This window comes from Paroedura picta, chromosome 12 (genome assembly GCF_049243985.1).
Source record: "Paroedura picta isolate Pp20150507F chromosome 12, Ppicta_v3.0, whole genome shotgun sequence".
NCBI classification, from domain to species: domain Eukaryota; kingdom Metazoa; phylum Chordata; class Lepidosauria; order Squamata; family Gekkonidae; genus Paroedura; species Paroedura picta.
In genome coordinates this window covers 5,890,709-5,904,943 of record NC_135380.1, presented here as the reverse complement: position 1 = coordinate 5,904,943, position 14,235 = coordinate 5,890,709, and the positions used below count along the sequence as shown (strand labels likewise).

Here is a 14,235-nt window from a genome sequence, read left to right as displayed (position 1 = left end):
CTTGGCAAGTGCCAAGTTCGACCCCCAGCATCTCCAGTTAAAAGGACCAGGTAGTAGGTGATGTGGAAGATCTCCACCTGAGTCCGTAACCAGTGCTGATGGTCTGAGTGGACAACACTGACCTTGATGGGTACAACTGAGCTGTTCTGCCAGGCCTATGGTTGAGGCCAGGTGTAAACATCAAGAGAGCCCACCCAGCAGCATAAAGCCTCTCCGCACTCTGACCAACCTGTCTTCTAAAGACTTCATTTCACAACTGGGAAAGCGTCTGTCATTAATCACTAGCCTTAACATTTTTATTTCCCCTTATGTTTTTGTGAATAAGAATTGAACCCAAAGGACTAATGAACCCTGTTTTTTCTAGCAAGGCATTTGATTGTGCTAAATATCTTCATCATGCTGCATATTCGTTGGATCTCTTCAGGATGCTGTTTGCAGATTTACTCCCTCCTTACATCTGTACTCTGATGATTTCTATCTCTCTCCCAGAGGAAGTGTGCATGCACACAAAAGCTCACGCCTTGAATAAATCTTTGATTCCGGTGCGTCGCCGTGTCGGTCTGAAGCAGCAGAACGCAATTTGAGTCCAGTGGTACCTTTAAGGCCAACAAAGTTTTATTCTGGGTGTGTGCTTTTGTGTGCACGCACGCTTCCTGAGACAAAGGTGCCATTGGACCGAATGAAACTTGGTTGGTCTCCAAGGTGCCACCGGACTCCAGTTTTGTTCTGCTCCTTCAGACCGACATGGCTACCACACCTGCATCAACCTCAGAAAGGTGTGAATTTATTTATTTATTTTTTTGATCTGTATGTTTTTAGAGTCAGCTGTTACCCGCCCTGTGCTGACATGGGAAGGACCTGATCGAACTCAATTGTGATTATGATTCTCCATTGTTTATGACTCTGGACTCAACCTTTTTTTGAAAGCCTTAGGCCAGGGGTAGTCAAACTGCGGCCCTCCAGATGCCCATGGACTACAATTCCCAGGAGCCCCTGCCAGCGAATGGTGGCAGGGGCTTCTGGGAATTGTAGTCCATGGACATCTGGAGGGCTGCAGTTTGACTACCCCTGCCTTAGGCCAATCTGGAAGTCAGGCCTCGGAGATGAGAGGTGCTCCCTCAGTAAATAAGCGAGCGTTTAATTGTCCTCCGTAAAGACATTCAAAGAGCCGCTCTCTTTTAACCGCTGTATGTCTCCCCCTGCTTGATATTCTGCAGAAGTCCTGATAATCCCGTCCTCAGGATATCGCCAGCCTGTCATTGTGGGAATGATAGGGTGTAGCAAATTCATCACGGTGACATTAGCACCGAACCGAGTATGACAGAAGGCTGAGGGTAGGAGGGGCTCAGGCCATTGTCTCCGAAGGGAAACAATTGCCTTTGAGAATTAGGGGAGCGGAGAGTGTTATTAAAGGTGATTAATTAGTTGAAATGGCTCGGAAAATTACGGAGAAACAGAAGAAGGAACCGACATCGCGGGACTCTTCCTCCTTCAGAATATCGCCCACCATAAAATTGGAAGGGAAGGGAATCAAATCTTGGAATTCGTGCTGGGAATTTATTTCCCTTGACTGGATCTCTTAGAACCAGGTGGACACGGAGAGGAGGCGGCTACCTGAGAGTCATCAAGGAGCTCTTTCAGAAAGGCAGAGTGGGAATACTTGTGATGGGTCTTCCCTCGTTCCTTGGAATTTGCCTTGAATTCAGATAGGTCAGTTAGCCCTTCCTCTTCCATTGCCAGGACTTTCTCTTCTGCGTTATGGATGATTTCATCAGATCTCAAAAGCTAATCTGGGTCAGCCCTGGCTAGTGGTTGGACAGGTGTCCTTGGTCCCTATGTAGAGGCAAACAATAGCCAACCACCGCTTGCATTTCCCACCGCGTCTGCCCTGTCCATTCACATATGCAAGGCTCCGCATGATAATGGCCATGTTCATGCATGAGCCAGCTGCGGGACAGATCCTCAGGGAGAAAGGTCGCCACTTCCATTTGTGAGCCAAGCATTTGGCGAAACTCCCAGGGTCATATTTCATCTTCCGCCGAGGCCAAGGCTCTCCTTGTCTTGAAGACCTGCTCCTCCCCTGGAGGCCAAAGTGTTTAATGAGCGTTTCCAGGTACCTCCTGCCGAGCCGCTGTGCTCAGTAACTTGATTCTGACGCCTGTAATGAGGATCCTCTTAATTAAATAATGAAGTGTTCCCGTATTCTGGCTGCCTTGATGTCGACTGATGAAAGGCCAAGCAGAATGATTGATAGGCCTTGAAAAGGCTGGTGGGTTCACATCCAGAAGTGGTCTGTAATTCAGTGTTATGGAAATTAGATAACTCAGGGTCTCGGGTTTCGAGCCTTTCGGCTTCCAGTCGGTGCCCGATGAACAGAGAGCGGCGTTCTCGTGGGAGCACGCATCGTGCGAGACACAGAGTTAGGAGAATGGCGTTATGCCGGCAAGATGGCAACGCGTCGGGATCGGCACGAAACGCCGCAATTTCTGCACTGCAGCTCTGGCAGAATGAGACAAATGTTCCCCCGTCGCCTTTGAGAGCAGACCGTTTTTGACATAATGAAGCGTTTGGAAACCTGCCTTTTTTATTGACAAGGCTGTCCAATGCTGCTAAGCATTTGAATAGTCGGAAACAACATTAGGCTCGGGCTACAATTCAACGGTGAGATGACAGGACTGTCATTTGGGTTGTGGACCGATTCCAGGGCAAGATCTGGCTGCAGGTGTGGGGAGGGATCACACACGGCCACCCACACGTGTGAGGAGGTGGGAATTCCATGGTAGGGGCCTGCCTCGCATTGAATTCACCCGGAACTCTTTCGAGCCCGGGTCTGCCTGATCATTGGAAGGTCTCCAGCCCTGAACATAGAGAGGGCTATTGTAGCTCCACTCTATAATCTATGATCCTTTGACAGAAGGGGCCTGGCCACAGCTTCTGGGACAGGCAGCCTCAGGATATCCAAAGGGGAGCAGCAAACATTCCCCCTTTGCAGGCCTTTTCATGTGCATGCATCTCTTTGTCAGTGACTTCGGTTCTCTGCTTCCCAATGTCAGCTTTGCAGATTTATTTGTACGGCATGCACATGCTGCTTGGTTTTGCATGCCATTTAGATGATGCTTCTGCGCCCATGGTACGTCGTGTATAAAGATAAGGCATCACGCCGATTTGCCTATGAACAAAGAGCATCAAGTGTTCCTCGGGTGGCAAGGAATTCAGAGTCAGGTGAAATGGCCTGGAAAATTGTGGGGTTTTGTTGCAGGAAGAAGCAAAAACAGTGTGGGAATCTTCCTGTCAAAACAGTGTTGAGGAAGAGACCCAGAATCAGTCTCAATGTAGGGATGCCAATTTTGGGTTGACGCTCATCAAATCCTCCCTCTTTGATTTTGTTTCAGGATCGTATTGCCCATATGTCGGCACCATCCAGCCACTCCCCTGTCCACCGGGGACTTGTGCTCACACTCCCCAGCAGACTGAGTGCCAGAGGTGTAACAGAAGCTCTCTCTGTCCGGGCAGCCCAGGCGAGACCTCTCAGACGCAGCACCGTGCGCGCTCGGCTGGAGGTCTGCAATGCCAGCCATGCCCTTCAGGTGAAACTCTTCTGTCGTTTGTATTTTACTGGTGTGTTCCTTCTACATGGCATTGTGGGCAGAGCGTGGTAATGGTTAGATGTGGAAAGGACACCAAGGTCAAAAGGTCTGATCGAGCAGTGATATCAGGTCTCTCTCAGCCTCACCTCCCACATAGGGTGTCTGTTGTGGGGAGAGGAATGGGAAGGTGACTGTCAGCTGCTTTGAGACTCCTTTGGGTAGAGAAAAGCAGCATATAAGAACCAACTCTTCTTATTTGTTACTGGGGGTTAAGTGGTGTTAGTGGTAGTGTTCTATAGGTTTTGTGTCTTTTTTGTGGTTGTGTAAAACTTTCAATAAAGATGTTTAAAAAAAAGGAACCAACTCTTCTTCTTCAGTAATATCAGGGCTCTCTCAGCCTCACCCCCCTCACAGGGTGTCTGTTGTGGGGAGAGGAAAGGGAAGGCAAATGTAAGCTGCTCTGGGACTCCTTCAGGTAGAGAACAGCGGCATATAAGAACCAACTCTTCTTCTAGCTAGGAGGTCAGCTGGATGTAGGTACCCTCTTTGTGAGACATCCTGAGCAGACCATGCTGGTCCAAAGGTCATTATCAGAGGGTTCGCTCTTGGAGGGGTCAGGGACTCAGGTTCTTCTGACAGCTTCATCATCCCTTCTTGTCTTACCTTACAGGTCATTTTTGTGCTGATGGACTTGCAGTAGCTCCATGCCCAGCGGGGAGCTTTGAGCCCCGAGACCGTCTCCCCAAACATAGCAACGGTTCTTCCTTCCTTCCAGGTTGGTGGCTTCCATTATCTCGGCTTTGCACAATGGGGAGAGCCATTCCCAGCTCTAAATTACCCCGCTAATTAGGCCCTTCTGCAGTCCTTGGCAGTTATATTACTTATTTACTACCCTCTGGCATAAAGCGAGGTAGCTTAAGACACCAAGGAAATTTCCTAGAAATTTGTGCACAAAGGCTTTTGAGAGTTATTAGTGTACCTTTTGGGGAGGGAGGGGAGATATAAAGTTGGGTTATCGCTTTCTTGGAAGTCACGGGTATTTCAAGAGAAAGAAGGGGATTCAGTGAAAAATGGAAGCGATAATGGAAAAAGCCCCAAATCTCACTGAGTGAATTGCATCAGGTTGCCAGATGAAGCATGGGAAAGAATAGGATTTGAACTCAGGGATGAAGGATCAAGATGGGCAATCCAGGATTTTATCAATGCCAGCCAAGAGAAATGATAGTCACGATGTCCCATCCTTTTTGAGTCAGTGGGCATCTTTGGAATTCAAATCCCTGCCTTAAAATCTCCACCTCGTCCATTGGGTCCAAATCCCTGCCTGAAGCATTGAGTTCATATTCAGACCTCCTCCATTGGGTGGCCTTGGGTCAAGTTACCCTCTCTTATGCTTCCCAACCTCACAAGCTTGGAAACCAGGTGGGTCATCTTTAGCTCCTTAGAGGAAGGGTAAGGGAAAATGGGATCAACATGACTGTTTCCTGCTTGACTCGGGACCACCGTGCCCCTCAGCTTTTTGAACAGCACAGGGGAGAGCTGGTTCAAGATCTGGCAGGACGGGGGCAGAGTGGAGAGCAAGAGGAACGTTTGCAAGGAAATCTGCCCTTGGAATCGATTGCAGACCAGGTTGTGGGTCAAAAGGGGGGCAGGGATGAGGGTTCAGTGTGGCTGGAGGAATGTGGAGGATGATGGGCGGAGAAAGGAGGGCCTTTGGTTCCCCATCCCAATTTCCCCTGAACACGGCAAGCCTTCCCATGCAGCCGGGCCAGCGCATCCCCACAGGGACTCTCCTGCAGGGAGATTAGGTAGCTGATGAAGTCCGTTCCGTTGAAACGCAGGATTATTTTACTTACCGCTGACGTCCATTAGGACAGGAGATGGATGGTTTGGCCAATGGTCTTTGTCATGGCATTTGCTGTAATGGATGATGCCTGTAAGTGAAATAAACTTATTTTTAATGGAAGCAAGTGCATGAACAGCGTCCTCAGAAGCACGGGGGCACCTTCATGAATATGTATCCCACACGCTTGATCTGTGCTGATCTCGTTGGATAGCAACACCGAGGAGGCCAACAGGGCCAGTTAATTGGCGTCTGTAAGTAGAACTTGTCATTATCATTATCCCAGTACCTAAAGTACAGAATGGGCCTGAATGGCAGGAAATTATACTTTGTTTCTGGGGATGCGGGGGGGAATGGGAACACTCTGCAGGAAGCCCATTGGCTCCCGGAACCTCAGTTTCTAAAATAACATTGCCTTGGTTGCCGTTGTCCTCAGCTTCTATGTAATGCATTAGTTCTTGAGGAGAACAAAAAGCCCCACAATTGAATCCTGAGGTTGTTTTGGGAAGCAAAGTGATCTGCTTTCACTAAGCAGATGTAGGCTTCCTTCCTTCCTTCCTTCCTTCCTTCCTTCCTTCCTTCCTTCCTTCCTTCCTTCCTTCCTTCATTCATTCATTCATTCATTCATTCATTCATTCATTCATTCATTCATAGCTGAGGGGAACATAGAAAAGGCAGTGTGATGTAGTGCTTAGAGTACAGGGTTTGCCAGCATTGTGAGCCTGCAGGCTCCTTTGGAATTCTATCACAAGGTGGTGGGCAGAGCAACAGTATGGCCACCACAAAATGGCTGCCTCAGGAGGCAGTGCTGGCCACAAAATGGCTGCCGCAGGAGGCAGGGCTGGCCACAAAATGGCTGCCGCAGGAGGCAGGGCTGGCCACAAAATGGCTGCCATGGCTTACTCAGTCACACAATGAGGATCCTTGTGCTGTGATGGCAGCTTTCGCTAAAAGCTGTTTAAAAAACTGCACAGCCAATCAAATCCCCAGTAGCCAACCAGAAGCCTTTCTCAATAAAAGCATCACCCAGCCCCACACACTTTCTAAAAACACTTTTTGGGGGCCGTGGATGGTATTGTGAGTGCCGTTATGCCCGCAGACACTGTTTTGGGAACTGCTAGGTTAGAGAGTGAGGCCAGGAGTAGAGAAAACCTGAGTTCGAATTGTTGGCGGAGTCTAAATATGCATAGAGACTAAGCACATGCCAATTGAGAATAAAATATATGTATTCAAGAAGGGAACAGTCTGTATAGGAAAGAAGAGAGCCAGAGAGGGAGAGAACTAACTAACTGTTCTCAGAAGAACAGCGGGAAACCAGAATGAACCAAACAGAGGAAAGAAGGTGAATAGGGGGAGGTTACTAATCTCACTATTCTTTCTAGCTCTACCCTTTACTGCCCCAGGATTTTCCACTCACTTCTTTGTTTATCTGCACAGTACATTTTGCCGATTCAAACACAAATCTCCATTCTGTCATGAAATCTGAGGAACAGTTCATGCACTCGAAAACTCACGCCTTGAATAAATCTTTGTTGGTCTGTAGAGTGCTACTGGACTCTGATTTTGAAGCTCAATCTATAACCTTGAGCCAGTCCCTTTCTCTATCCTACCTCACAAGGTTGTTGTGAAGGCAAGCAGGAGAAAAATTGAGAGGGTTTTTTTTTTTTTACACTGCAACTGAAAATATGAAACGCTTGATCTTTTCATTTTCCTTTTCAAAGCTCTGCAGTTATTCCCTTTAAACGTTTGGGTTCCTTTTTCTCCATTTTGCCTTTTGGATTATTAGTTATTATCCTTACAGCAGAATTTGTAGAAATTTCCCTGTAATGAGAAGGGAACACTGTTCAGAGAGAAGGAGTCTGGCAAATTAACAAGTAATTGGGCAAATTCAATTAAAAAAAGTAATCTGGGGATGGTGCATCGCAAACTGCAGCCGCTTCATTTATTTTGATAATTGTCATTTGTCTTTAATTATTTTTCCCCTGGTGTATGAATGAGTGGAATTTTTAAAAAGGTTCTTTCCCCACCCTCACCCCCCTAGTCAAAATGAGAAAATCTAAGAAAGTCATGTAGCAGGCATTTTAAGGTTTCACATAATTTTTGGTTGCATTGGCCAAACGTCAAAGGCTTCTTAATTTTACTTTTAGAAATGTGTGTTATTTATAACTCTCCTTTCTTACTGAGACTCGAAGCAGGTTATATGGAGTGAGTCAAATAAAGTCAACAGAATGGGACATCCAATAGAATCACAGTGCTGGAGGGGCCCATCCAGGCCATCCAGTCCAACCCCCTGCTCAGTGCAGGATCAGCCAAAAAACAATGCAATAGAAGTTGGGCTGCAGAAATCCAAAATAAAGCATGAGTGCTTAAACAAGACCTGAAGTAATGCAGAAACTGCATCGTCAAAGCATACAGCCACAGAGAGTACACTGTAGTATAGCCCAAAGGACTGTGACTAGCCCAAGGTCACCCAGCTGGCTGCATGTGAAGGAGGAGTGGGGAATCAAACCCGGGGCTCCAAATTAGAGGCTGGCACTGTTAATCAATACACTAGGCTTGTCCCTCCCCTCCCCAGACCCCACACTCTACAGGGTCCACCCCCAAAGTCTCTGGGAATTTCCAAACCTGGAGATGGCAACCCTACTTAAGTGTTATGTTCCCTTCCCACATTTCCTCCTAAGAGCTGCAAGTGGTGCACTGTCATGAATACTAGCTAAACCAGGGGTAGTCAAACTGCGGCCCTCCAGATGTCCATGGACCACAATTCTGGGAATTGTAGTCCATGGACATCTGGAGGGCTGCAGTTTGACTACCCCTGAGCTAAACCCAGACCAGTTGAGCATAAAGTTGGGCAGTCATTCTCTGGTATTTCTTCTGCTTTCCCAATTAGAGAAACCTTCCGTATGTTTGCAGTTACAGGCTTTTTTATAGTAATTATTGCTCACAGTATTCTGCATAATCACTTGCTACAAAGGCAAGGGGAAGGGGAAGGAGGGGGGGAGAGAAGAAGAGCTTTTACAGCAACTCGTTAAAAAGCAAAAGTATATGTCTTATCTATAACTTTTACATTTCAGTATATAAAATTGGTGCAGAGTTCACAAATCTTAGGAGGTCTTTTTTTTTTGTTACTAAAGAAGCCTATTTATGGTACGTTCTGCAAGGCCTGGATCTACGCTGTAAACTTGGATGGGTTTTATACCCTTTACGTGCCATTTGAGGCTTTTTCATGGACTGTTACTGTAGTGCTACAGTGTTGGGACCAGATTCCACGGATGCTTGCGTGGGGTGACTTTGGGCCAGTAACAATTAATCAGCCTAACCCACCTTGCAGGGTTATTTTTGTGAGGCAAATGATGTTGTGAGTGGCAGGATAAAGTTTGAATCCACCTTTAAGACCAACAAAGCTATAAGCTTTCAAGTGACAGTCTGCTGTCACTTCTTCAGAGTCACCAACAATTTCACAGGGGATGTGAAGAGGATGTTGGCAGGAAGAGCCAATTGGAGCTGAAATAATTGCTAAGACCTGTGTACACATTAACATGTGTAGTGAGATAAGAAACCAGTATCTCTGTTAAGCCCTGAGGGTTCCATTGGATCCCCCATTGAAGAGGAAAGCAGGATATAAGTATCTGTATGAAATAAACAAGATTAATTATCCCAAGGAATCCTTGCACCTGTAGCTTTCCACCTATGCTAGGAATCTGTCCCCTCATTAAAAACTACCGTTCCCATGATTCAGTGGAGAGAAGGAGAGGTATTTAAGGAAAGTCTCTATTCTAGATATGCTATGGTGTTTTAGTCATATCTCCGTGGCATCCTTTCTTGCAAACCACACGGAGACCCTCCATTATTTAAGGGGCCTGGCTCCAAAGCCGATCACATTGTGGATGCTTATCATTCACGCAAGTACCTCTGTGTTTGTGCTGAGTCTATCTACAGTCTGCGAAACCCATTCATCACTCTCCCCGGAGAATACAAATTCAACTTGGCACTTTCTATAGACCCTGCTCTCCGAAGTCCCGGCCGGAGATGTTCTTGGTTTTAACGACATTAGCAAAGAGACAATGGCCAGCCCTCTCCCACGCCTGCTCACAGGCTGATATATTTATTTTGGGCTTAATGCATCTCTTTCTCATATTATCAGCTTGGAACGAAATCCCTGCTGCTCTTTATTGTTTCCAGAAAGCGGGAGAGGAGGGGACAGACCAAAGTTCTGCTGGTCCGACATTGCCACCTGCTGGTGTCGGCGTCTGTGTTTGTGTCTGTGTGTGGGGGGGGGCTCCTTTCACTTCCCCAGCGCAGTGGGACCATAAATAAATAAATAAACCTTTGTGTTTATAACCTGCCTTTCCTAAATGCTCAGGGCGGGTAACTGCATGGATTCAACAAGCTGAGTCAAAAGCAAGTTGATGAGACATCCCCCTCTCTCTCACACACACACACAAACACACACACACTCACACACACACAAACTGGACCACTAACTTCATCCATAGGTATGCAATGAAAGCCTAGAAAATCCATAGTTTCCCCCTATTTGTTCAGTCGACACAATAATTAAAGTGTGTTAAGGGAAGAGGGACCTGTTTTGTTGCAGCGATCTGACGGAGAGGCTGATTCTGTGAAGGTTCAAGGGGGTGGCAGGTAACAGTGGATGAGTGAGAGGGTTGTGAGTGTCCTGCGTAGTGCAGGGGGTTGGACTAGATGACCCAGGAGGTCCCTTCCAACTCTATGATTCTATGAGCTGTGCCGTCCGCCATTCAACGGAGTCAGGGCTTGCTATCAGGATTCTCATCAAGCTCACGGAAGCAGCCCTGGTCGTTGCTTGCTAGAAAAAGCAATTGTGGGTCGGTACCAACCTAGAGACTTAGCGATCCGTTTGCTCAGTGGTCCCCCTCCCCCTGTCTCTTTCCAGGAGCCAGGCAATGCCTGAAATGTCCAGCTGGATACTTCTGCCCTAATGGAGCCAGTTACCCGAGTCCGTGCCCACCTGGGACTTACAATCCTCTCCCGGGCCAAGACGAGCCTGAAGACTGCAGACCATGTCCCGCAGGGAGGGCTTGCACCCAAACTGGCTTGGGCAGCCCAGACTCAGAATGCCTGGCCGGGTGAGTCTTGCCTACCTCCTGGCCTTGTTCCCATGCTGGCAGGGTCTCATGGGAATTGTAGTCCATGGGCATCTGGAGAGACACCGTTTGGCCACCCTTGGCCCTCTGGGGTGGCCGTAAGTCTGCTGTGACTTACACCACTAATGGACCACTGGAATAATGATCCCATTCTAACTTAACATCGTGGGCTGAAGACATGAAGTGAGACATTTGCTTTCTCTCTCTCCCTTTCTCTCTGATTTCATTTCCCTGAGATATGAGTTGTGTTTCATTCCCAGGTACGTTTGCCCAGCCGGTTCCTCCAGTCCTCATGCGCCCGGGAACGCTTGTCCTCCAGGGACGTTCAGCAATTCCTCCGATCTCTTTGACAAGTCCCAGTGTGAAACTTGCCCGGAGAGACTGGTCTGTACGAGAGGTGTGTCTCTTCATTGTTTATTTCTTTCTAAAAATGTAAAGACGATGAGCATCGTTTGCCAATCAAACTCCATCCATCGGTATTAGTATTGTCAAGCACCCCTTGGCTTTGCCCACTCAAGAACTTAAGAAGAATCCTTATTTTTTCTCAGATAAAAAGGCAAGAAGGGCCATCTCCTTGTTTGTCCTGATTTCCTTTTCCTGTTCCCCTTTGGTCTTATTGTGCACCTCCCTTTCCCCAGCCTGTTGTTTTCTCATTGGCCACTGTCCTATTGACAACAAAGTGCAATTGATCAGCCTGGGTCGAGCTATCAGGGTTACACAGAAGAACCTAAGAAGAGCCCTGCTGGATCAGAGGAGTGTCCATCTAGTCCAGCATCCCGTTTCACACAGTGGCCAAGCAGTTCTTCTGGAGGGCCAACAGCAGGACATAGAGGCCGAGGCCTTCCCCTGGCATTGCCAGCTGGATTTAGGGATGCCAGCCTCCCGGTAGGACCTGGCCATCCCCTGGAATTGCAACTCATCTCCATACTACAGAGATCGGTTCCCCTGAAGAAAATGGATGCTTTTAGAGGGTGGGCTCTGTGGCATTGCACCCCACTGAGCTCCCTGCCCTCCCCAGGCTCCATCCCCAGATCTCCAGGAGATTCCCAACTCTGGAGTTGGCAACCGTACCTCCGTCTCCCCCTGGTGGCCAAGGAGGACCCAGAAACCATACCTGGGCCTGGAATTCAGAGATGTGGATGTAGAATCTCCCTTGAACCCCTCTGCTCAGGAGTGATGAAATGGGCTACATCAAAACAGTCTTCCACTCCTGAGCCTTCCTTGTTCCACTCCTCTTTGTTTCAGGACCTCCACGGCCCAATTTGGTGGACGTTGCCTCTGCCCCACTGAACCTACGTGCTGACTGTCCGTCTTTGCATTCACAGGCTCAGGGGGGAAGCAGAGACCTCCGGTCCCCTGCCCAGCCGGCCATTTCTGCCCCCCAGGGACCAAGCACCCGATGCAGTACAAGTGCGCAGCTGGCACCTGGAGCAACCGAACAGGCCTCGCGCTGGCAGAGGAGTGTGAGCCGTGTCCTACCGGATCGTTCTGCCTGGTGGGTGCTCAGGGCCCTTCGGGGAGCTGCAGTGCTGGACATTTCTGCCCTGAGGGTAAGTAGGAAACAGCGAGATTTCAGCTTCTATCGAATTGTTCATTATTGGGGATGGGGATATATGGAATCAGATGCGGATGCCTTTTCCCAAAGTCTACAAAGCCAGTAGGGTTGCCAGCTCTGTACTGGGAAATCCCTGGAGACTTTGGGGGTAGAGCTGAGAATGAGCAATATTTGGGGGCGGAGAGGGACTTCAGCAGAGTGTAATGCTATATGGATCGCATCCTCCAAAGTGGCCCTTTTCTCCAGGGGGACTGATCTCTGTCACCTGGAGATGAGCTGTAATTCCAGGGGATCCCCAGATCCCACCTGGAGGCTGGCATCCCTAAAAGCCAGTGTTCATAAATGCCTAAGGACACAAAGGCCGCCTCAGAACATCAGGCCAATCTTGTAAATGGCTGATCGCAGACAGCTGTAAGAAGGAATTTATTTAATTCTGGGTTTTAATTGTATGCCTCTGGTCTCTCCCCTCATTTTCTGTCCAAAACCGGCTTCCCCATCCACTTGCCACAATTTCAGCCCAATATACATAACTAAAACATATATTTTTTAAAGAGCTCAGGTGGTTAATTCTCAGTGCGGTCTGGGTCCAGTATTGATGGATGAATTCCAGGTGCCACCCTGAATCTCAGGGGGAGACCTCAGCCTCTATGCCCTTTTGTTAGTCCTCCAGAGGGAGTGGCTGGCCACTGTGTGAGACGGGATGCTGGACTAGATGGACCCCTGGTCTGATCCATCAGGGTGTTCTCATGTTCTTATGAAGGTCCTGGCCTCTATGCCCTGTTGTTGGCCCTCCAGAGGAACTGATTGGCCACTGTGTGAGACGGGATGCTGGACTAGAAGGACCCCTGGTCTGATCCAGCCGAGTGCTGACGTTTTTAGGAGCAAGAGTGCACCTCTTCATTCTATATGATTAAATTGATTTTGGAACCCTCCCCCCCCCCCCATGCACCATTGGAAAAGGTACAAAGGCAGGCACACAGTTCCCGTGCCCTGCAGGAACCTATAGCACCCGCCTTGGAAATGGGAAAATTGAAGACTGTCTTGGCTGCCCAAGAGGATCTTACTGCCCAGAAGGAACTGCCAAGCCAGCTCTCTGTCCAACGTAAGTACGTTGTGTAGTGGTTAAGAGTGGCAGCCTCTAATCTGGAGAACCAGGTTTAATAATGGATATTATGGAAATGGGTGACTTTGGCCCAGTCAGTTCTCTCAGATTTTTTCTTGCAGAGCAGGTCTCTTAGAGCTCTCTGTGCCCCATCTACCTTGTCTGTTGCAGGGAGAGGAAGGGAAAGGAATTTCAGGTAGGGGAAAGCAGGGTATAAAAGCCTAGCTCATCCTCTTCTTCTTCTCTTCATTCCTTTTTTAGCGGAACGTATTTTGCAGAGCAAGGGGCAAAGAAATCCGGAGATTGCATGGCGTGCCCAGGAGGGTATCATTGCCCCGAGCTTGGCACCATCACACCTCAGTCATGTGGTGTCGGCAGATTTTCGGTAAGAGGCCTTTGATTCCCACCTGTTAGACTGTCTCCTCTCGTAGCACACACAGCTCTGCCTCTCTTCTTTTCTCCTGTCTCACTGAAAATGTTTTGTTTTCTTGGAAGTAGCTTATAAGTGAATGGAGCGAACTGGATTTTCTGGAATGCAGTTATGTCTCCACTGATTTCTGGGAGATGTTTGGGGAGGGGCTGTGGCTCAGTGGAAGAGCCTCTTCTTTGCAGTTTGGTGCAGTGGTTAGGAGTGTGGACTTCTAATCTGGCGAGCCGGGTTTGATTCCTCACTCCCCCACATTCAGCCAGCTGGGTGACCTTGGGCTCACCATGGAGCTGATAAAGCTGTTCTGACCGAGCAGGAATATCAGGGCTCTCTCAGCCTCACCTACCCCACAGGGTGTCTGTTGTGGGGAGAGGAAAGGGAAGGCGACTGTAAGCCACTTTGAGACTCTTTCTGGTAGAGGAAAGTGGCATATAAGAATCAACTCCTTCTTCTTCTTCTTTTTCTTCTTCTTCTTCTTCTTCTTCTTCTTCTTCTTCTTCTTCTTCTTCTTGCAATGATTCAACAAGAGTACGTTGCTTAAAGCTAGGCTTGCGATCCCTGCTTGCTTGTGCTTTTTGTACTCATTTCTGCTTTCCTG

At 48.3% G+C, this 14,235-nt stretch overlaps 1 protein-coding gene across 1 annotated transcript in view; it reads left to right on the top strand.

Moving 5' to 3' along the window:
- Nucleotides 1-14,235, top strand: part of LOC143822009 (uncharacterized) — a 101,628-nt gene that overhangs the window by 6,958 nt on the left and 80,435 nt on the right. The window contains exons 6-12 of the mRNA XM_077306589.1: nucleotides 3,393-3,587; nucleotides 4,258-4,362; nucleotides 10,343-10,535; nucleotides 10,814-10,950; nucleotides 11,879-12,103; nucleotides 13,069-13,210; nucleotides 13,472-13,595. Coding sequence (XP_077162704.1) covers nucleotides 3,393-3,587; nucleotides 4,258-4,362; nucleotides 10,343-10,535; nucleotides 10,814-10,950; nucleotides 11,879-12,103; nucleotides 13,069-13,210; nucleotides 13,472-13,595 — 1,121 coding nt within the window. The remainder of the gene's footprint in view (nucleotides 1-3,392; nucleotides 3,588-4,257; nucleotides 4,363-10,342; nucleotides 10,536-10,813; nucleotides 10,951-11,878; nucleotides 12,104-13,068; nucleotides 13,211-13,471; nucleotides 13,596-14,235) is intronic.